Raw genomic sequence first — 23957 nt, forward strand, 5'->3', positions numbered from 1 at the left:
ATTCACAACATCAGGAATGTGAAATTCCATTCTACTTCTGATACATAGAGCATTCTTTTGCTGATAAGAAAGAAAAAAAGAATGCATCTGATAGTACCCAGCGCTCAAGTAAACAAAAAGTGTTAATTCTTTGACCCTGCCCCCTAAAAGCCAGACACCAGGACTTTACCTGCTGTCTGTCTATCTTGCAGAGTTGTATGTTTACATTATGGCATTTCATTCATTGCATAATGGAAGATTTGCAAAAAATAACACTTAGCAGGATGCCTGGGTGGCTCAGCCTCTGACTCCTGATTTTGACTCAGGTCATGATCTCAGGGTCCTGGAATTGAGCCTCCCCCCTCCCCCACATTGGGCTCTGCACTCAGCTGGGAGTCTGATTTGCCTGTCTCCTCTCTCTGCCTTTCCCCCTCAAAGTGCATGTGTGCAAGAGCACACACACACACTCTCTCTCTCAAATAAAATAAATAAATCTGTAAAGCAATCTAACTTATTTTTGCAAATACACCATAGCTTATTTATGAAAATGAACATTATGCTTCTCAAATCTTGGGAGGTTATCCCAAATTGATACCTCTAATCCTGACATTAACTGTTTAAAATTAAACTTTTTTTGAAATGATGTCTGAGCTTGTGGCATATACCTTCGATATGTTTATCAAAATGTATATTGTGTATATATATATATATATATAATATATAATAATATAATTATATATATATATATATAATAGCAGCACATCATTGTTTGAGAGGTGGGTTTGGTCTCTGGAAACAGCCAAAAGTATTTAGAGTCACATTTAGAAAATTCAGTAAATGATCTCTATGTGTAACTCAATTTTTTAAACAAAATCCATTAAATTACTTATGAATGCTTTACACTACTGTACCATGCAGGAGTTTCCTTTAAAAAAAATGATTTTATTTATTTATTCATGAGAGACACACAGAGAGAGAGGCAGAGACACAGGCAGAGAGAGAAGCAGCTTCCCTGATCCCAATGTGGGACTCGATCCTGGGACTCCAGGATCATGCCCTGAGCCAAAGGCAGACACTCAACCACTGAGCCAACCAGGAGTTTCCTAAAGAGAAATTCCAAAATTTTCATAAGCCTCATCATTAGATGAGGAAAGGGGAAAAAATCAGGGCTAGAAATATGGATTTGCCAGACATATGCATATAGGAGTTTAGGGCATGGCATCATAGGAAATTACCCATAGAAAGCTTAAGCTTTTCATGGAGGGGAAAGGAATGATTGAGAGAGAACTCTAGAAATAGCCAACTTTGGGCAGGCAGAGACCTCAATGTCAGTGAGATATCTGGGAAAATGAGAGATACAGAAGAAAGAGAACAGAGTTGGAATAAAAGTCCCAAATGGTAGGGAGGGAAAAATACTTGGGAAAAGATCAGACACTTAGCAGCAACTCCGAACTTGCATTGAAGATCTGTGTAAATGAGGAGGAGAAAGAAAGATGGGAGTAGAGCAAAGGATCTGTGAATCTATAAGCACACAAACATTTTATGCAGTTCAAAATTCAAAGATGTTTTCCACAATACATATTATAATTTTTCAAAGGTCTATGGATGCTTTGAGATGAAAATTGTATTCACTGGATTTGGGTCCAGATCTGTTTGGCTTCCTTTAAAGACTAAATTTACCCCAAAACACTAGACTTGCTCTTGTGAAGATATTCAAATAAATGTGCTCTAGGTTTTAAAGCACTTTAGACAGTTTGTAGTATTTATCACAGTTAATTCTTTGTACAAATGTTTAAACTTATCTCTCCAAATTGACAGTGAAACACTTTAGAGGCAGGAACCATAGTCCCCAGAAACTAACACATTGTAGGGCATTTGATAGTCTCTCAAGGAAGTTACTGAAATAAAAAGATTTTCTTGATATTACCAAAATATCCAGGAGAAAGATGTTGACAATCATGGACTCCAAACTTCCAATGACTGATAGTCTCAATTTACCTGGGAGCTTAATTTTTATGAGTATTGCATAAGCATTTCCCTTTTCAAATTTTCAGCCATTCCTTTATTTAAAAATATATGAAGCCTAGTATATGCTAAGCACTCTGGTCATAACTATGTGCCATTCTAAACATTTTGCCAGTATATTTATAACAACTTGTACAGATGACTTTAGTGACACCTAAGATTTCACAGCTGAGGGACACTTGCAAGAACAAACTATCATTCACCTTTTATAAACTTTTTAAAGGTTAGTTAGAAAAATATAACAGCTTTATTGAGATATAAGTCACATACCATACAACTCACCCCTCTTTTTTGACATTTGAAGACTAGTTTTATTAAATATTTAGTATAGATCAAAGACTATGGGATAACAATGCAGCTGTTCCTCAGAGCTGCTGTGTTTATTTCCATGCAGATCACAGGAAAATAGCATGTAGACAAAATAGTTAATTTTAGTTAGTGTTTAAAGGCAGCTTGAGAGAGGGCATCCAAGATGGTAGCATATGAAGATCCTGAACCTACCTCTCTTAGACACACTAAATCCATAGCTACATATGAAATAATTCCTTCTGAAAAAGACCTGAACACTAGCTGAACAGCACCTTTACAACAAACAATAAGAGAACCACATCCAGGGGTACCTGAGTGTCTCAGTGGTTGAGCATCTGCCTTTCACTCAGATTGTGATCCCAGGGTCCTGGGATTGAGTCTCACATCAGGCTCCCCCAGGGATCCTGCTTCTCCCTTTATCTATATCTCTGCCTCTCTCCCTATGTCTCATGAATAAATAAATAAAATCTTAAAAAAAAAAAAAGAGCCACATCTAGATGAGCAATAGAGGCTGAGATGCATTCTCATTAAAACCCCACCTGCAACATGGCAATCCACAATTGGGAGTGATTTCACAAATCTTTAACTTCTCCCTAAGGCATATGGGGTTCATGCCCCACATCAGGCACCCCAACCCCTGACCTGCAATGGAGAGACAAGCCCCAAAAATGTCTGGCTTTGAAAACCAACAAGGCTCACATCCAGGAAACCCAAAGGGCTGCAGGGAACTAGAGTACTTCTCTTAAACAGCTTGTATGCAGACTAACTTACCCCAGTGACCAGGACAAAAGTAGCAGTTTGAAAAGTACATAGACTATATGTGAAGTTTGCTAATCTTAAAGCATATGCCAGAGTGGCAGAACCCTATGGGGGGCTCTCCAGGAACAGAGGCATTGGTGGGTGCCATTTTTACTCTCTCTCTCTAATTTGATAGCTTAAGCAAATGCACCCCAGCTCTGTGCTCTCCTGCTCTCCTGCTGCCTCACTAAAACTTTTGATCACGATCACATGCAGTCTACACAGGGGATGTTCCAGAGTCACATGGTTCTGATAGCAAGAGGGGCTTGCATTTGTGGGATCCATGGACTGTAGCTGAGAGACAGTTCTTGGCAGGCTAACATCCCCAGAGTTCTACAGAGATAGAAGACTGAAACATACTCCCAGTCTTTCTGTGAAAGAGGCCTATTTACTGGTCCTGGGACTTGAGTCTTAAGGGCAAACTTCAAGTTGGCCACATACACATATCTAAAGGTTACACAGGTACTCTCAGAGAATAGAAGCCATGCAGGTCCATCTTTCTGCATTCTTTAGGCCTTGCTACAGTGTACTGGTGCCTCATGGAAAGGAATTTATGCACTCATCAGAAGCCCCAGGTTTTGCAACTGTCACCCAAGGGTCATCTCCAGGTCTGAAGATCAGCAGGGCTTACAATTATAGCCCCAAAGGACTATATATATTTGAATACATTAAAATTGCTGCCTGAGGGTCTGGCTTCCAAACTGCCTGAAAATAGATGCTGACTGAGATCCTTCCCTTTGGAAAACTGACAGGTTTGGGCAGACTTCAACACCTGGGACCTATCAAGAATAAATCAGGCTGCTTAGGTAATCACAAAGGTTCAAGAGATAACCAAGAGCTAGAGCAATGTTGAACAACAAGTTTCACCTCCTATACAAATGCACTCCTTCAAGACTGGGAGAAGTAGTGTTTCATCTAATACAGAGAAACAGAAAATTGAAAAAAATGGGAAACAGAGGATTATGATCCAAATAAAACAGGAAGATAAAACCTCAGGAAAAAAAATAATGAAATGGAGATAAGTAATTTACCTGATAAAGAGTCAAAAGTAATGGTAATTAAGATGCTCAGTAACTTGGGAGAAGAATGAAGGAACACAGTGATACTGGTTCAACAGCAGACTAGATGAAGCAGAAGAAAGGATCAGTTTTCTAGAAGACAGGGCAGTGGAATGCACCCAAATAGAGCAGCAAAAAGAAAGAAGAATTTTAAAAAGGAAAGATGGCTTAGAAGACCTTAGAGACAACAACAAACAGAATAACATTTACAATGTAAGGGTCCCAGAAGGTAACGAGAGAGAGAGAAAGGAGAAGAAAATTCATTTAAAGAAATAATTTCTGATAACTTACCTAACATGGGGGAAACACAGACATCCATATACAAGAATCACAGATAGATTCAAATAAGATGAACCCAAAAAGATCCACACTGAGATGCATTATAATTAAAATATCAAAAGTTAAAGATAAAGAGGCAATATTAAAAGGAGCAAGAGAAAAAGCAAGTTGTTACATACAAGGGAAACCCCAAAAGACTATCAGTAGATTTTTCAACAGAATCTTTGCAGGTGAGAAGAAGGGCAAATAATATATTCAAAGGGATGAAAGGAAAAAAGTTCCAGACAAAAATACTTCACCCAACAAGGTTATCATTCTGAACTGAAGAAGAGATAAAAAGTTTTGCAGACAAAAGCTAGAGAAATTTATTATCACAAACTGGGTTTAAATGAAATGTTAAAGGAACTACTTTAGGCTGAATGAAAAGCATTAATTAGTAACAAGCAAACATATTAAAGTATAAATCTGACTGGTAAAAGTAAATATATAGTAAAGATAATGGATTAGTTACTGATAAAAACTCATATGAAGATTAAAAGACAAAACTAATGAAAAGAAAAAATAAAAAGATGTAAAATGTGACATCAAAAACATAAGAGGTGGAGTGGGAGGCAGTAAAAATGTAGTTTTAGAATGTGTTCAAACCTAAGTTGCTATCAACTTAAAATAAACTGTTATATATAGAAGCTGTTATATGTGCCCCTCATGGTAACCACAAAGCAAGAACCTAGAGTAGATACACAAAAGATAATAGGAAAGGAATCTAAGCATAACACTAAAGATAGTCATCAAACTACAAGGGAACAGAGCAAGAGAAGACAGGAATACAGAAGAACTACAAAGCAGCCAGAAAACAGTTAACATAATGGCAATAATAATACCTATCAATAATTACTTTAGATGTAAATGAATTAAATTCTCCAATCAAAAGACACAGTGTAGCTAACTAAATGACTAATAATAATAAAAAAAAGAGAGACCTGTCTATATGCTGCCTACAAGAGACTCACTTTAGGTAGAAGGATGTACATAGACTGAAAGTGAAGGGATAGAGAAGATGTTTCATACAATTGGGAACCAAAGGAAAGCTGAGGCAGCTATACTTACAATAGACAAAATAAGCTTTTAAACAAAGACTGTAATAAAGACAAAGAAGGAAATTACATGATAAAGGGATCAACCCAACTAGAGGATATGAAATTTGTAAATATTCACGCACCTAAATATATAAAGCAAATATTAACAGATCTAAAAGGAGAAACTGACAGCACTACAACAAAAGTAGGGGATTTTATTACGCCACTTACATCAATAAATAGATCATTCAGACAGAAAAAATCAATAAGAAACATCAGCCTTAAATGACACATTAGACCAGGTGCACATAAGAAATATAAACAGAACATTCCATTAAAAAGCAACAGAATACACACATTCTTCTCAAGTGCACAGGGATTATTCTTCACACCAGATCATATGTTGCAGCACAAAATAAGTCTCAATAAATTTAAGATCGACATCAAAAAAAACATCTTTTCTGACTACAATGGTATGAAACCAGAAATGAATTACAAGAAAAAAAGACCAGAAAAATCACAAATATAGAGAGATTAAACAACATGCTACTGAACCACCAGTGGGTAAATGAAAGGAGAAATTAAAAGGGAAATTTTAAAAATCAACATGATACCCGCAATAACAAATGTTAAATAAAATCTTATAATCATCTCCATAGATGCAGAAAAAAGCATTTGACAAAATTCAACACCCATTCATGATAAAAACTCTCAAGGAAGTGAGGATAGAGGGAATGAACCTCTCAACATAGTAAGGGCCATATGTGACAAGCCACAGCTAATATTATACTCAATAGTGAAAAGCTAAAAACTTTCCTCTAAGATAGGAACAAGACAAGGATGCCCATTTTCACCACTTTTATTCAGCATAGTCCTAGCCACAGCAATTGGGCAAGAAGAAGAAATGAGTGTATCCAAATAGGAAAAAAGAGGTAAAACTGTCACTATCTATGGACAACATGACTTTATATATAAAAATCCTAACGACTCCACCAAAAAACTGTTAGAACTAATAAATGAATTCAGTAAAGTTGCAGGGTACAAAATTAACATATGAAAATTTGTTGCATTTCTATACACTAAACAATCTATCAGAAAGAGTAATTAAGAAAACAATCCCAGGGCACCTGGGTGTCTTAGTTGGTTAAGCATCTGACTCTTGGTTTAGACTCAGGTTGTGATCTCATGGATGAAGCCCTGAGCTGTTCTCTGCACTCAGCAGGGAGTCTGCTTGAAAGAGTCTCTCCTTCTGCCCCTTTCCTCACTTGCCTGCTCCCTCTAAAAATAAATAAATAAATCTTTTTGAAAAACAGAAAACAATCCCATCTATAATGGCATCAAAAGAATAAAATACTTAGGAATAAATTTAACCAAGGAGGTGAAAAGGCCTTTACACTGAAAACTATAAGACACTGATGAAATAAATTGAAGTAAATACAAATAAATGGAAAGATTTTCTGTGTTCATAGATTGGAAGAATTAATATTGTTAAAATGTCCATACTATTCATGCAATCTACATATTTGGTGCAATTTTTATCAAAATCCTTCTGGCGGGATCCCTGGGTGGCGCAGCGATTTGGCGCCTGCCTTTGGCCCAGGGCGCGATCCCGGAGACCCGGGATCGAATCCCACATCAGGCTCCCGGTGCATGGAGCCTGCTTCTCCCTCCGCCTGTGTCTCTGCCTCTCTCTCTCTCTCTGTGACTATCATAAATAAAAAAAAAAAAAAAAAAAAAAAAAAACAAAATCCTTCTGGCATTTTCCACAGAAATAGAACGAACCTAAAATGTATATGGAACTCAAAAGACCCTGAAGAGAGCAATCTTGAGAAAGAAAAACAAAGCTGGAGTCATCATGCTCCCTAATTTCAAACTGTATTATAAATCTATAATAACCAAAATAGTACAGGGGCATCTGGGTGGCTCAGTTGGTTGGGCATCTGCCTTCAGCTCAGGTCATGATCTCAGGGTCCTGGGATTGAGCCCCACCTTGACAGGCTCCCTGCTCAGTGGGGAGCCTGCTTCTCCCTCTCCCTCTGCCCTTCCCCCTGCTTGTGCTCGCTCTCTCACTCTCTCTTTCAAATAAATAAAATCTTTAAAACAAACAAACAAAACCCAGTATGATATTGGCATAAAAACAGACACATAGATTGGTAGAACAGAATAGAGCCCAGAAATAAACCCACACATTTATAGTCAATTAATTTATTTTAAAAGAGCCAAGAATATAAAATGGGGAAAGGATAGTTTCTTTAATAAATGTTATTGGGTTAACTGGACAGCCTCATGCAAAAGAATGAAACTATACTACTATTTTATACCATACACAAAAAATTAGCTCAAAATGAATTAAAGACAGATGTAAAACCTGAAATCATAAAACTCTGAGAAGCTAGGCAGTGAGCTCTTTGAAGTATGTCTTAGTGATTTTTTTTTTTGGATCTAACTCCAAAAACAAAGTCATAAAAGGAAAAATAAATAAGTGGGACTACATCAAACTAAAAAGCTTCTTCTGTACAGTAAAGGAAATTATCAACAAAACGTGAAGGCAACCTACTGAACTAGAATATTTGCAAGTCACAAATATATAAAGAACTCATAACTCAATAGCAAAAAAAGTCTAATTAAAAAATAAGCAGAGGAGGGCAGCCCCAGTGGCGCAGTGGTTTAGCGCCGCTTGCAGCCCAGGGCATGATCCTGGAGACCCGGGATAGAGTCCTACATCAGGCTCCCTGCATGAAGCCTGCTTCTCCCTCTGCCTGTGTCTCTGCCTCTCTCTCTCTCTCTCTCTCTCTCTCTCTCTCGCTCATAAATAAATAAATAAAAATCTTAAAAAAAATAAGCAGAGCATCTGAAGTCATTTTTCCAAAGAAGACATATGCGTGATCAACAGACCCATGAAAGATGTTCAATATCACTAATCATCAGAGAAATGCAAATCAAAACCTTAATGAGATATCACCTCACACCTGTTAGAATGGCTATTATTGGAAAGACAAGAAATAAATGCTGGCAAAGGCTTGGAGAGGGAAATTTTCATGCATTGTTTTGGGAATAACAGACACTATGGAAAACAGTATGGAAGTTCCTCAAAAAGTTGAAAGTAGAAGTATATGGTCCAGCAATTCCACTTCTAGATATTTATCTGAAGAAAATGAAAACACTAACTTGAAAAGATATGTGCACCCCTGTGTTCACTGCAGCATTATTTACAGTAGCCAAAATATGGAAATAACCTAAGTGTCCAAGCAATGAAAGAATAAGATAGAATATATATACACAGTGGAATTCTACTCGGCCATAAAAAAGAATGAAACCTTGTCATTTGTGACAGCATGGTGAAATTTAACAGTATGAAGCAAAGTGAAATGAGTCTGGTGGAGAAAGAAAAATATTTAAGCTGCCACTTATATGTGGAATCTGAAAAACAAACTGAATGAACAAACAAAACAAAGCAAAATAAAACTCACGTATATGAGCGGCTCAACGGTTGCCAGGGAGAAACGGGGTTAGGCGTTGAGCATAAGGGATGAACAGGGTCGGGAGGTACAGACTTCCAATTTTGAAAAGAATAGGTCATGGGGATGTGGTGTGCTGCACTACAGCTACAGTCAATGGTACTGAGCATACTTGAAGGTTGCTGAGGGAGAGTGGATCTTGAAAGTGCTCATCAAAAAAAAAAAAAAAATTGGAAAAAAAAAACACCTACATTCCAAAGTTTCCTACTGGTTACTGGTTTCATTGCCACCACTTAGTAGATGTTTAATTTTAGAACCATTTTACCTGCTCTGTCTGGAAGCCTTGGGCAGAGCTTAGTTCGTAATCTTTGGGGGGAATAACTGCTGAATTTTTAGCTGTTTTGAGTTGACTCGCACCACTGCACCACAACTCAATATGAAAAAACTATTTAACTTATTTGTTATCTTGTGAAAAGTATACATTGAAAATTTTGTTCATACTGTACTTATCAACTATGATGAAAAGCAATAGATATATATTCTTTTATTATGTTAAATTATGATTGCCATTATTAATCAGCAAAATGTGGAGTGTATGTTCTTTTCACAGTGATATATGCCTTTTGTAATTTCACATGGTTATTTTATTGTAAATGAGTAAAAAAATCTTAATTTAAGAGATTGTATGTAATATTTATTTCATTAATTTCTTTCCTTGTTTATGTAAATTTTGAAAGATTTCATGATTTCTTTACAGAAAATGTATCCTGATGCTGTGGAAATAGTTTGAGGAACATCTTATGAATTTTCTTAGAATGTATAATGGTTGTAGCCCATCCTACTTTAAAGAAAAAAGTGACCACAGACTTTGCAAATAAGACTTAAATGTGGCATGCTTTTCTTATTCCAACTTTTTAAATTAGAAAAAAAAAAGGTCTTTTGTTTATTCCTCCAATTCTACTGTGACATACTCTGCGTATAAAGACATGTAGCAATAATGGGGTGGGGTTAGTCTCACAGTGCCTTTGGGAGGGCCAGAACTTGCCTTAAATCTTCCCCAGCCAAATAACTATTTTTCTATTAGTGCTTGAGAGAATTTGAATGTAGGATGGGTTCAACTGCACAAAAGGAAAATATACTTACCACTTTCTTTTTACATAGATCTAAAGTGAAGGGACCACCTCTTAGTGCTAAAAATGGTATGTAGTACATGAATATGCCTTGTTTCATTCCAGAAAATTCCAGAACTTGTACTTTTTTTTTTTTTTTTTTGCATGTGTAGAAAGGCAGGAATGCTTTCCTGGACAGCAGATGAATGAGCAGTAGCTTTAGTTTCTTTGTACATAGGTACTGTTGGAGCACTCTGTATGTATGTACACTGGACTACTTTGACAGAAGTAGGTTTTTGAATGTAACTAACAAGTCAACTTGAGTTGTAATATATTTGGGGGAATCAGTACACCTACAAATTGTGACTGTAAACATTATACTGTAAATGTTTTGTAGTTTCCCCCAATAAAATTTTTGGGAAAAAAGATAAAAAAAAATTTTTTTGTGACTGTGGTGGTAATCATTTCACAATGTAGACAAGTATTGAATCATCACGTTGTAAGCCTGAAACTAATATGATATTGTATGACAATTATACCCAAGAATAATAAAGAAAAGAAATAACAAGGCAGATTGACATTTTTTCCAAGTTGAATCTGAGTTCTAATCTTTACCTTGGTTATACACATAATTTCCCAGTCACTCTAGTTAATTTTATAAAACAGCCAAATAATTTTCAACTTGCCCACTAGTTACTCTGACAACACCACATTTGTGGGATTGTTTTCTGAGTATTATAAACTTATTAAAATATTTTTGCATGAACTTACTTATTCTATATACTATTTCTGATGTAAATTTTTTAAAATCTCGAATTCTTGCCACTGAGACAGGGGAACCCTCTTACATTGTTGGTGCAAATGCAAGCTGGTACAGCCACTCTGGAAAACAGTATGGAGTTTCCTTAAGAAGTTAAAAATAGAGATACTCTACAACCCAGCAATTGCACTACTAGGTATTTATCTCAAAGATACAAAATTAGTGATCTAATGGGGCACGTGCACCCCAATTTTTATAGCAGCAATGTCCACAATAGCCAAACTGTGAGAAAAAGTCAAGATGTCCATTGACAGATGAATGGATAAAGAAGATGTGGTCTACAGATTCAATGGAATATTACTCAACCATCAGAAAGAATGAATACTTACCGTTTACATCGATGTGGATAGCCCTGGAGGACACTATGCTGAGTGAAATAATTCAAACAGAGAAAGGCAATTATTATATGGTTTTCACTCATATGTGGAATAGGAGAAACAGCACAGAGGATCAATCATACGGAAAGGGAGGGAAAACTGAAAGGGAAGTCATCAGAGGGAAAATATCCATGAGAGACTCTTAAGTATAGGAAACAAACTGAGGGTTCCTGGAGGGGAAGTGGGTGGGGGGATGGGGCAACTGGGTGATGGGGATTAAGGAGGTCATGTGATGTGATGAGAACTGGGTATTATACACAACCGATGATTGAACGCCAAATCTGAAACTGATGATGTACTACTACATGTTGGCTAATTGAACTTAAAATTTTTAAAAATTCTTGCCACTGAAAATCATATATTACCTTTTATATTACTTTTTCAAGTGGTGCTTTATCAACTGTTTATTGCAGGTGGTAATAATATAGTTCATCAATCACACCTACTATAGACATTCATGCTAAAATTTGTGTTGGGTTCTATTTGCTCAGAGATTTAGGTGAATGTTAAATTTTGCTATTTTAACTGTAACCATGAAAATGAATGTCATTTTGCAAGTGAATTTGTAATGTTAGGTTAGAAATATCAATATTTTGATGCTCATTTTATAAACAGAATGCTGTTGAATATATGATTGCTTTATGATTATACACATATGATATAAACACAGCACAAAAAAAATAAGTATGTTTGTTTTTGCATAAAATTAAATAAAATGAATAGATACATATAGAGATTTATTGGGACTATTAAGTAGTTAGACCAGTTGTTTGCTCTCATTATGTTCTAACTATATATCAGGTATATATAAATTCAGTGTGAATTTCAAACTTCCTAGAAAATTTTATTCAAAAATTTATTAGTCAGGGGCACCTGGGTGGCTCATTAGGCTAAGCTGCTTTTGGCTGGGGTCATGATCCTAGAGTGCCAGGATTGAGCCCCACATCAGATCAGGCTCCCTGCTAAGTAGAGTCTGCTTCTTCCTCAGCCCGCTCATGGTCTCTCTCGCTCTCTCCCTCTTTCTCAAATAAATAAAATCTTTAAAAAACAGAAACAAAAAACAAAAAATTTACTGTCCAATGAACTGCCCATTATTTTGCAGGCATCCATTACACTGAAGGATTAACTTTATTTTTAGATTTCACTAAATCTAAGATTTTTTTCTATTGGACCATGCACCTTACATACTACCAAAAAGGAATATTCTAACTAAATTGTGAGCTAACAACTCTTATTGCTTAGAATTTTGATTTTATACTTAATAAAAGAGCTATTTTAGGCTCTTAAGCATTCATGTAAAAAATACAAATTTATTATACTCCTCAAACATATTTGCATTCTAAATCCAGTTCTTCTGAATCACTTTTAAATCAGAATTGTCACTATTTTTTCCCCAAACGTATTATTCTTTGTGTCATGAAGAACATTGGTACTATAGCCTTTCTAAAAATAGTGCTCCAGTATCATTTCCACTATTTTTTTCCAAGTCATGGACACTTAATTTGCTGATTTTGAAGTCAGCATTTTCTTGACTTCCAGATTTCAGAAAGGTTTTTAGAAAACAACCAGTCCTCCTTTTCCTTTCTGAAATCATCTTTAAATAGTTATTAACAGAAATATCAAAGCATTGCAATTGTTGTGTCATGTCCAGAAATATAAACCTAATCCATTGCTGCAGCAACAGCTATGACCTGACTGTTCCCCATCTGACAATGATGATGCCCACCTGTTGTAAGACATCCTGATTTCAGAAACGTTAAAACATGGGGGAAAATGTGTGTTTTAGAATCAATTAAATATGGTACTAATATTGCTAACTTTTTCTGTAATTGCAATAATTTAAAAGTTTGTAGCAAAGTTTCTATAAATGCCACATTCATTACCATACTATCCAGAGCTCCTATGAGTAAATCCTTGCAGGATAAACTGAGGAATACTCACATGAGGATCAGCTCGATTGCAAAACCAGCTCTGCATTTCCAAGTTTTATCCTGTGAATTACTGAGTCATAGAATAGATGTTCACTGAGAACTGCTGGCCTATGGAACAAAAGGGAAATCCTAGGGACTCAAAAATACTTAGAAATAAGAATGTTTTCCTTTAGTATAGGTAATTGAAGAATACAATTATAGATTTTGTTCTTTTAAAATCTCTAAATTCTAGATTTTGTCACATTAGTGAAAACTGCCGTGGTTCTAATATGATTTAACAATAGAATTTTGTATAATCTTAGATTCACCGTTCTGTTAGGAATTGGAAAAAAATGAAAATCCACAGGTTCAACAGATACTGAATTTTTTTCGGCACACTTAATTTGGAGTCATTATTTTGAAATCACTTCTTGCTTTGTCCGTGAATCGGCAGTCAGCTGTCCCTTTAGCTGGACTTTGGCTTCAATTGCCTCTACAAAATCAGTCCCAGCATATTAAACCTTGACTCTAGCTGTTTTAGAAAATTACTGTGTCTTTGGTTGCTCAAATATTTTTTATCTTAGTTCTTAATTCCGTTTGCCCTTATGAGAGTGTGTCCCTCAGTGGCCCACAAGCATTCTTCACCAGGACAATTACTAAAATTGGCTCCTAAGGGAGCCTGTCTCCTTAGACTGACTTTCAAATTTCAAATATTTATCTCCTTTAGAGATTTTTAGAGTCTTTCCACTCATCCCTCCCCTTTCTGTTTATCTCTCACTCAGATAAAACTAAGTTTTGTATATACTTGGAGTGACATATCAGATAATAAAAAACTGATGAGTGTTTGGGACTCAGATTTATAAAATGAGAGTAGAATTTAAATAATTGAAGTTTCTCATTGTAATTCATTGAAATCTTTAAAATGATGTGCCCACCAATTCTTTATGAAAGAAAAAAATAGCCAAATTTGTTTTAGCTAGTTTTGGTGATTGAGTTGCTGTAACAATCTCCAAACTCTCTGGTATATCACAATGAAATTTATTTCTTCCTTATATGAATTCTTGCAGTTTGCCAGATGGTAGATGGTTGTGGCATGCCTTCCAGAAGCCAGACCCTTCCATCTGGGGGTATATCTCTCCTTCATTCTTTGGAGTCCTCATTGGGAGATTTCTGAAGACTCCATTTTCATCATATTTGTTCTAATACCTCCAGCAGGTATTGCCTCCCCACAAAGGACTGGCTTCATTTGCAAAGTGACCTGGAAAAGTTCAACCTTTTCAAAGGTTTTCTTTCTTAAAAAAAAAAAAATGACAGCTTCATTGAGATGTAATTCATATACTGTATATTCACCCTTTTAAAAAGTCTATAATTCAGTAGTTTTCAGTAAATTCACAGAGTTGTACAACCATCACCACGATTTAATTCAGATCATTTTTTGTCACTCTATAAAGAAACCCCATACATAGCTCTTAGCGGTCTCTCTCCATTCCCCTTCTCACCAGCCTTTGGATATCACTAGCCTGCTTTCTGTTTCTATGGATTTGCCTATTCTGGACATTTTATGTAAATGGAATCATATGACACATGTTTTTATGACTGGCTTCTTTCATTTAACATGTTTTTAAGGTTTATCCATGTCGTGGCATGTACGACTAAACTTATTCTCTCTTGGGATCCCTGGGTGGCGCAGCGGTTTAGCGCCTGCCTTTGGCCCAGGGCGCGATCCTGGAGACCCGGCATCGAATCCCACGTCGGGCTCCCGGTGCGTGGAGCCTGCTTCTCCCTCTGCCTGTGTCTCTGCCTCTCTCTCTCTCTCTCTCTCTGTGTGACTATCATAAAAATTAAAAAATAAATAAATAAACTTATTCTCTCTTATGGCAGAATAATATTCCCTTGTATGAATATACCACATCTTGCTTATTCATTAAATTAATAGCTGTTGGGGTTGTTCCCACTTCTTGGCTACTATAAATAATGCTGATATGAACATTTGTGTACAAGTTTTTGTGTGAATATATGAGTGGATGTATAATATTTTTATTTCTCTTAGGAGTGGAATTGCTGGGTCATACGGTAACTGTCTATCAAAATTTTTGAGGATCTGCCAAGTTGTTTTCCAAAGCAGGTGCACCAGTTTACAATCCCACCAGCAACACACAAGGGTTTAAAGGTTTAAGTTTTAATTCACTGTATATTCCAACAAAGACAAGCCACGTATTTTTTAAATTTGCATTTCACATTTCATTATCCTGAACCATTTTGCACTTTCTAATGCAAAGACACAAAATATCTTCTCTTTACTGTGACATTAAATGAGATCATACTCCAGTGATTTTCCTATTTTATTTATTTCAGCCAAGGAGAGATGACAGAAGCAATTAAATACTTGAAAAAAGTTGTGAAAATTGCAAGAAAAAATTTTCAAAGCCTAGATGTTGTGAGAGCAAGTACAATGCTTGGGGCCATCTACAATGAAAAAGTGAGTATATACACATATATACTTTCTTGTTGGGAGAAATCTGCAGAGTTTTCAAATTCTATTCCCCTTTTGACTCTCACCTTCCCACAATACATTATGCAGAATGACCCCAGGACCAGGACAGTAGAGCTTGGTTAATGCACAGGGCAGTTACTTCTTCTTCTTCCAGGACCTGAGTGCCATCATGGGCATAGTCACCACTAGCTGCTAAAACTGATTCATATCTTCGTAGCCAGTGAAGATTCTAAGTAGTCTTGGATTTGAAAAGCAATAAAAACATTTCAATTCAAAGAATATCATTATAATGGTTGACTCTTACCTGCTGACACTAACATTCATCTCCCTTGCTCCAAATTCTGTTTATTAATTCAACTGTGATGTCCCTGCTAGGTCCTTCAGGAGAAGAAAGGACAATCCCAGGAGTAATTCTGAAGGAAATGTAGAATTCCAGCATCAGACTGGTTATATGAAAGAAAAGAGAAACTCTAAAATAAAAGTATCTTATTCAAGAGGCCATTACTAGTGAAATAAATTGGTCATAATGTATTGGCCTTTTGATTTATTCTCTCTTGAATTTATCTTTTATTACCCAGATTTTTCTTTAAGAAACAGTATAAAAGCTTTTTTTCTTCTAGTTATAATTGCTGCTTTGATAATGAATAGGATCTATCATTTTTGAGGGCAGCTTCATTCTTAAACTATGTTTATACACCTTGTCTTAGTCATATTTGAGAGGTTGTGTACATAGTGATAAAGGCAATAATTTCTGAGACTAAACTGGTGAAAAGCCTAGTTCTTTCACCTATAAGATCAGTGACCTAGGACAAATTACTTACCTTCTAGGTACCTCAATTTCCTCTCCTCATGAAGTTGTAAGTGTTGAGTTACTTAATGTAAGGCAGTTAGAATAGCACCTGGCAGGGGAAACAAGTGCCAGCTGTATGAGCCCTTATTATCCTGCACACCTTTATGTTATCTTACAATCCCCCTTTACCCAAGGCTCAGGGGGTTTAAGTAACTTACCCGAGGCCTCCGTGTTTCCAGGTGGAAGTGGTATTCAGACCCATACTCTTAACCACTACAATCTTTTATTTGCCATATAATTGGCTTTGATGATTTCAGAATTATTTAGGCTTTTTTGTTTTAAAGAAAAAGAGTTTGAAATTAATCTGAATGAGTGAAACTACCATCTTTAGTTCCTGCTATGGGAAGCATGCTTTCAAACAGGGTATATGATTTCTTTTTACACCCCTCTCGTTCGCTCGCCCTGGCTCATTTGCTTTCTCTCTTATTACCCACACTCATTAAACCTTTTTCTCTTAACTGTCACGCTCCTCCTTCCCTTCTCCTCCCCTACATACCTTGCTCTTCTCTCACGCCCCAGTCTTTCTGGTCTGCCCTCACCCTCGGTCGTCCTCTCCCTCTCATCTCCCCCACTTGGTTTCCCCTCTTTCTTTGTGCCTCCCCACCTGTCACCCCAGGTCTGTCTCTCCACTGTGTGCCCCTTCTGCTGCCCTATCTCTGTGATACTATGCTTCCCTGGTGACTCCTCTCTCCTGGATCTTGTATGTGCTTTTGTTCACTTTTCAGGACACTGTGCTGAAAAACGGATGAGGCTCATGCCTTGGTGAGGCTGGCAGCCCAGTAGAAGCTTATCCTGTAGTAGCAGAATTGGCATCCCTGCTTACTTTTTAAAAGGATTGTTCTTTGAAACAAAAGTGCCCAAAACACAAATTACTTTACCTTCCCACCAAACAAAACCCAGAACTCAGTGTGTTAGCATAGCACAAATATCAAGCATCAGTCTTTATTTTCCTAACTGCAGAAAGCATAAGGAAAATAAAACAATAAACCCTTCTGGGGGATAATTTTTATATTTGCATTTTTAAGCTTTTTTGCCAAGAGTTTGTATCTCATTAGTATATATTTTATTCTCTGGTAATTCTTAGAGAAGAGTCTAATATCTTAAAGGCTAGAGACACAAATAAAATCCAAAGGCTATGTCAATTACCAAAAGTTAATTTTTTACCATTTTGTCCCAATTCTAATATAAAATTTGGAGGATTCCAGGTATTCAGGCTATCTTCAAATATACAAGTTGATTCATACATCTTAGTGATTCCTTATTTTTTTAAAAAAGATTTTATTTATTCATGAGAGACACAGAGAGAAAGAGAGGCAGAGACACAGGCAGAAGGAGAAGCAGGCTCCATGCAGGGAGCCTGATGTGGGACTTGATCTTGGAATTCCGGGATCATGCCCTGGGCCGAAGGCAGGGGCTAAACTGCTGAGCCACCCAGGGATCAACAATAATTCCTTTTTTTTTTTATGTAATAAAGTCAATGATAAATAGTATAGTATTTAATAGGTTTTTTTGTTTCTTTGTTATTTTTTGTTTGTTTTTAGTGAGAGGGAGAGCGCAACAGGTAGAAGGGCAGAGGCAGAGGGAAAGAATCTCAAGCAGGCTCCACACCCTGTGCAGAATGCTGGGCTGGATCTCATGACCCTGAGATCATGACCTGAGCTGAAATCAAGCATCAGATGCTTAACTGATTGACCCATCCAGGTGCTTCTTAAGTATACAGTACTATAACAATTTTATGACATCACAGACTTCAAAACAAAACTTAATGAATGTTTCTTAATGATATTAAATGCCTTTATTCCATTTATACACCTGAACAACCTCATAAGCTGTTTGCAATACATGCTATCAGTTTTTCTATGAAGGAAACTAGCAGGACAAAGAGGCACCTGACTGATTTTTGCCCACATGTCCTTGAATCTGCATTCAGCTACTTATTAACTGTAGCACTTAGCTACAATAAGAATCTGCACTCAATTACTTATTAACTGTGATCTTGGGCACATGAATTCTTTGATCCTCAGTTTTGTCATCTTCAAGTGTCAATAACAAGATACCTAGCAAAACTATATAAAGATTAGAAATGTATAGATATGGAAGGGTGTCCAGTCAAATTCCTAGTGCATGTTGGGTACCCAAAAGCACTTAGACTTTGCTTCTTAATACAGTCAAGTTCAATCTCTTCTCCCAACTTCAGACTCATATCCCACTGCCTGCCCGACATCTTCACTTAGATTGTTTCAACCTGTTAGAACCTGAACTCATCATTACCTCTAAATTCTATTCCTTTATTGATGTTCACTGATGATAAACTATGATTCAGGTATTTTCTAGGCAAACCTCTCTTCTTTAGTCTATGAGCTCCCTCTTTCTGACCTCATCTAGGTCCATGGCTTTAAATAGCATCCATATGCTGATGACTCCCAAATTTGTATCTCCAGCTCTGATCTCTCCTTGGGATTCCACACTTGTAAATCTAACTGCTTACTTAGCATCTCTGCTTGAATGTCTAATAGATCTCTCAAATTTAACATAATTCCTTCCTCCCAGTCTTCTGCATCTGAATAAATGGCATTATTATTCATCAGCCCAGTTGCTACAAGGCAAAAATATGGATATTCTTTGATTCGTTTCTCCTTCCTGCCCCATATCTAATCCAGAAGCAAATCCTGACATTTATGCCAACAAACATATCTGAGATCCACCCACTGCTCTGGATCTTCTACAATCATCCCATCATAAATAGAATTTATGACACTCTTATTTTCTCACCTGCACTACTGCAGTAAATTCAAGCCTATTCCCCAATTCTCGCCCATATAATCCAATCTCTACACAGAGGCCTAAGTAGTCCTTTTAAATGTAAATCAAGTCGTGTTATTTCTCTGCTTTAAACACTTCCATTACTTCCCATTCTTCTGAGAACATAAATATAAATCCCACCCCGACCTGAAATGTTCTATGTGAGATAGACACCCCTTCACCCCATCTCAGACTTCATTTTTTCCCACTCTCCTTCTTATCCACTCTGCCAGAGCCAAATGGACTTTGTGAAGTTTTTCAAACATGTAGAGCTTGTTCCTGCCTTAGGAAATTTGTCCTAGCTGGAATGCCCTACATGGAATGTTCTCCAGTCCGAGCTTCATATTGCTAGCTTATTGTCATCATATCTCAGTTAAATCCCACATCTTCAGAGAGTCCTTCCCTTGGCAACCCAACTAGAAGCAGCCACATGGGTGAAGGTTCAAAGGTATAAGCTTCCTGTTCTAAAATAAGTTGGGCAGCCTGGGTGGCTCAGCGGTTTAGCAATGCCTTCAGCCCAGGCCATGATCCTGGAGACCCTGGATCGAGTCCTACCTCGGGCTCCCTGCATGGAGCCTGCTTCTCCCTCTGCCTGTGTCTCTGCCTCTTTCTCTCTCCTCTCTGTGTTTCTCATGAATAAATAAATAAAATCTTAAAAAAAAAAAGTAAGTCATGAATAAATAAAATAAATAAAATCTTAAAAAAAAAGTAAGTCATGAATAAATAAATAAAATCTTAAAAAAAAGTCTTGTAATGTACAGCATGATAACTACAGATAATAATATTGTATTATATATTCAAAATTTGCTAAGAGTAGATCTTAAAAGTTCTCATCACGAAAAAAAATTTGTAATTATGTGAGGTGGTATTAACTGAACTTATTGTGGTAACCATATAGTAATATATGCTAATATTTAGTCTAATGTTACACACCCAAAACTAATGAAACGTCATATATCCATTATACCTCAGTTTTAAAAAGCATATGAAGGTACTTTGAAAAGGTACTTGTATTTTGTAGTATAAGTTGGCTTTATTGCTATTCATAAGGAACACTTTAATCATAGCTACCGTTTCTGTAATTGGAGTCCTCAGACAAACACATTTTCTTGATTGAAAATGATGAAATTGAATCCACTATATTCTATTGAGTTTTCCAGGCATTTGAGAGAGAAACCAAAAAAATTCAATCAACAAATATATCTGTTTTGTTGGAAAAAATGTTTTCTTCCACTTGACCAAAATGTTTGAAATCACCATATTCCCCTTTTCTTTTCATTGAAGTTCTGAAAGCTGCATGCCAAAATAAAAATTAAAAGAAAAAGAAAAGAAGTAGCCACCAAGTCACTCTTTAACATTACTTTAATATTCCATATAGCACTCATCTCATAGTTTTCTTGTTTATATTTTCTTATTGTTCTTTAATTTGGCTAGAATAGAATCTTAATAAGAATAGGGACCATATCTGCCTTGTTTATTATTTTGTGTCAGATTCTAAATGAGAAGGTGGCACAGAGTTGGTGAGCAAAAGGATGAGAATTCTTTGAACCAATCAATAAAATTGTAACCAGTTTTATCCATCCAGAGAGTAGGATTCTCTCACTTTAGAAATTCCAAACTTCTTTTTCACTTTTGGGCAATAATTCTGAAAAATTGTACTGAATCTTTAAATGCAAACCTGGTACTTGTCAGTCTGCCTTTTAAGACCTCTACATACTGCCCTCATCATCTCTTTTCTGGCTCCATACTTCTCAAGCAATGTATTCTAATTGTATTCTTTATAATCTTTTCTAAGAAATAATATTAAGACTACATTTATAAGACTGTACTTGGAAAAATATTAGAATTAACTTCTCTAGTTATTATAGTGTTGTTATAAAGTTAGCACATCTTTAAAAGATCATTTATCCTAATTAGTTTACCTTTTACTATATAATCATAGACAATGGGCCACCCATCCTCCCTTCCTGATGTGATCAATTAGTCAAATCAGAGAGCTTTAGGGAAAATAACTAGATATAGGCCCTTTATGAGACTTTTCACTCCCTAATAAGATCAGATAATAATCACATTGTTAAATGTGTAAAAAATGGGTTTTCCTCAGTACTAGGAAAATGTTCACTTATTTTTGAGCTTGCTTATTGGATAGAGTGACATATTAGACACACTGAGAAAGATCTGGTAAGAGTCAGAATAATGCATGAAAATTCTACAGTATAGTGTAATAATGCAAGCTTTGTCTTAAGGTCTATGATGGCATCAAGATCCTGTCCTGACATTGCCCCCTAAATGCTTACCAGTGATGTTTATAACACCAAAGTTCTCTTTTCCAAAAGATGCATTCAATAAGTGATTAATTCACTTATATATTCTCAAATTCATATTTAAGATTGCCAAGATTAATTACTAGAATCTTCTGAATTTTATAATAGGGTAAGGATTAACTGATAACAGAATTGAACTGTAGAACATTGGACAGAACTTTTGGAGAAGAGATTAAATTTAGATATTAAACTCTTTAAGAAGTGAAAATCTAGAAATGCAACACACATTAAAAAAATCTCATTCCAAAATGGTACATCTGAGAAGAATTAATGTATTTCCTTAATAGGGTTTTAAACTAGAAAAATTTAGGCTGATACCAGCTTTATGGTAGTTGTGTATGTGCCTAATGATGGAATACTAGGCTCAGGTAAGAATAATTATATGTAATTATAATTATAAGTAAATAATTATGAATAATTTTAATACTCCTATTTTAGGGGGGAAAACACTTGTTTAAAAAATGTAATATAAATTTTAGGCATAGTAAATTCTGTTAACTGCTGAATCCCCACTGCCGGGCATGGAACCTGGTACATAGTAGTTGCCTGATGAATGAGTTAGTTCATTCTAACATAATAATATATAAAATAATTCTGGAAATTTAAATATATGCCCATTTACTTATGGTCCCTAATTTCCTAATTAAGACTTTCATCGAAAGCAATAAATAGCCTAATGCTTAGAAGTATAATTAGAACAACAGTTAGATATTTATACTTCTCTGTTTTTAAAAATAGAAGTGTTTGGTCTAGTCACATATGTTCATCTGTTTTATCTTTTTTCTTTGCTGTTCAGCAGAACAATCCAAAATTTTAACTGGTTTTATTGTCATCTTCAATGTCTATATTCTTTCTCAATCACATAATTTTCTTGTCATACAAATGTCTCTGATATCCTTTTATTTTTTAAGTAACCGTATTCTCATATAAGTTCTATGTTTTACACTTCGAAATAAAAGAAAGAATTTCTCACCTCAATGCACCAAAATTATTATTGATTAAACATAGAGAGGCTGTTTAAAGGAGTATGTTTAATTGGAATGAGCCATTTTAACAAAGAGTTCACAAAACTCTCTTTGTGGGTCTATAACATGATATTATACTGCTAGTGTAACATAACCGTCATGCAAATCCTTTCTCCCCTCCTCCTTCTAGCAATATCTGTATCCAATCAGTATGCTGTCAGTGTGCCATGACTATACAGAGGTGCATGGAGTTGAGTGTGCATTTTGCCTGTACTGATGTGTGGTATAGGGCTCCTCCATTGGTGTTTGTATTACCAGTTCCTTCATAAAATGTTGTGAGAAAATCATTTGAAAACTTATAATAAAATATTCCCTCTTAGAAGGGCTTCTTCTCAAGTGTGTGCATGCATGTTTTCTAATGTGTGAGAAAGAGAAGAATAAGAACGGAAGAAAAGGGAGGAGCAGACAGAAGGGGAGATGAAATAAGCCAAGTCAGTGAAGAAAGGAAACTTGGTTCCCTAGAGTCTTAAAAGTGCAGGTTCAATCCTAAAAATGATAGCCTCCATTGAGGAAAAACTTTTTCACAAGGATTTTTAGAAAATTTGGAGGGTGGCAGAATATAGGGTCTTCTTTGATGCTCAATTTCATTATTTGTAGAATAAGAATAGTATTTCCTCACAGGATGACTTAGGAGAGTTAATGACATAATATATGAAGTACTTAGCACTGGTCCTGACACTTTGAAAACTATTGTCGACAATAGGTTTTAGGAGGATAGGAGACCAAAAAAAAAAAAAAAAAAAAAAAAAAAAAGCTCATAAAACCCAAAAAACAAAAAACCACCTCGAATTTTTGCAATGAAATGCTGTAAAGGACTTAGAGGAAAGATGAACATTTAAATGACCATGAGCTGTGCTAGTGCCATCAGGATCATATTTTTTGGAAATCTTGAATACCTCCAATGTTCTTAGTCAAGAATGATAATAAGCAAACAGGGGAAAACAAGAACGATGACCAAATCACCAGATAAATACATCTATTTTCAGTGGCCACTGATTAAACAAATTGGTTGAAAATGATCTCTTGCTGTGACTGAAACAGCAACTGGTTAAAAATACTTCATTGGGGGCAGCCCTGGTGGGGCAGTGGTTTAGTGCCACCTGCAGCCCGGGGTGTGATCCTGGAGACCCGGGATTGAGTCCCCCATCAGGTTCCCTGCATGGGGCCTGCATCTCCCTCTACCTGTGTCTCTGCGCCTCTCTCTCTCTCTCTCTCTCTCTCTCTCCATGTCTCTATGAATAAATAAATAAAATCTTAAAATAAA

The 23957-nt window shown here is 36.1% G+C and overlaps 1 protein-coding gene across 1 annotated transcript in view; it reads left to right on the forward strand.

Moving 5' to 3' along the window:
- The window catches only part of TTC29 (tetratricopeptide repeat domain 29), a 168545-nt gene that overhangs the window by 129541 nt on the left and 15047 nt on the right, over positions 1 to 23957 (forward strand). The window contains exon 10 of the mRNA XM_041737971.1: positions 15554 to 15677. Coding sequence (XP_041593905.1) covers positions 15554 to 15677 — 124 coding nt within the window. The remainder of the gene's footprint in view (positions 1 to 15553; positions 15678 to 23957) is intronic.

The sequence above is a fragment of the Vulpes lagopus genome, chromosome 23 (assembly GCF_018345385.1).
Source record: "Vulpes lagopus strain Blue_001 chromosome 23, ASM1834538v1, whole genome shotgun sequence".
In the NCBI taxonomy this organism is placed as follows: domain Eukaryota; kingdom Metazoa; phylum Chordata; class Mammalia; order Carnivora; family Canidae; genus Vulpes; species Vulpes lagopus.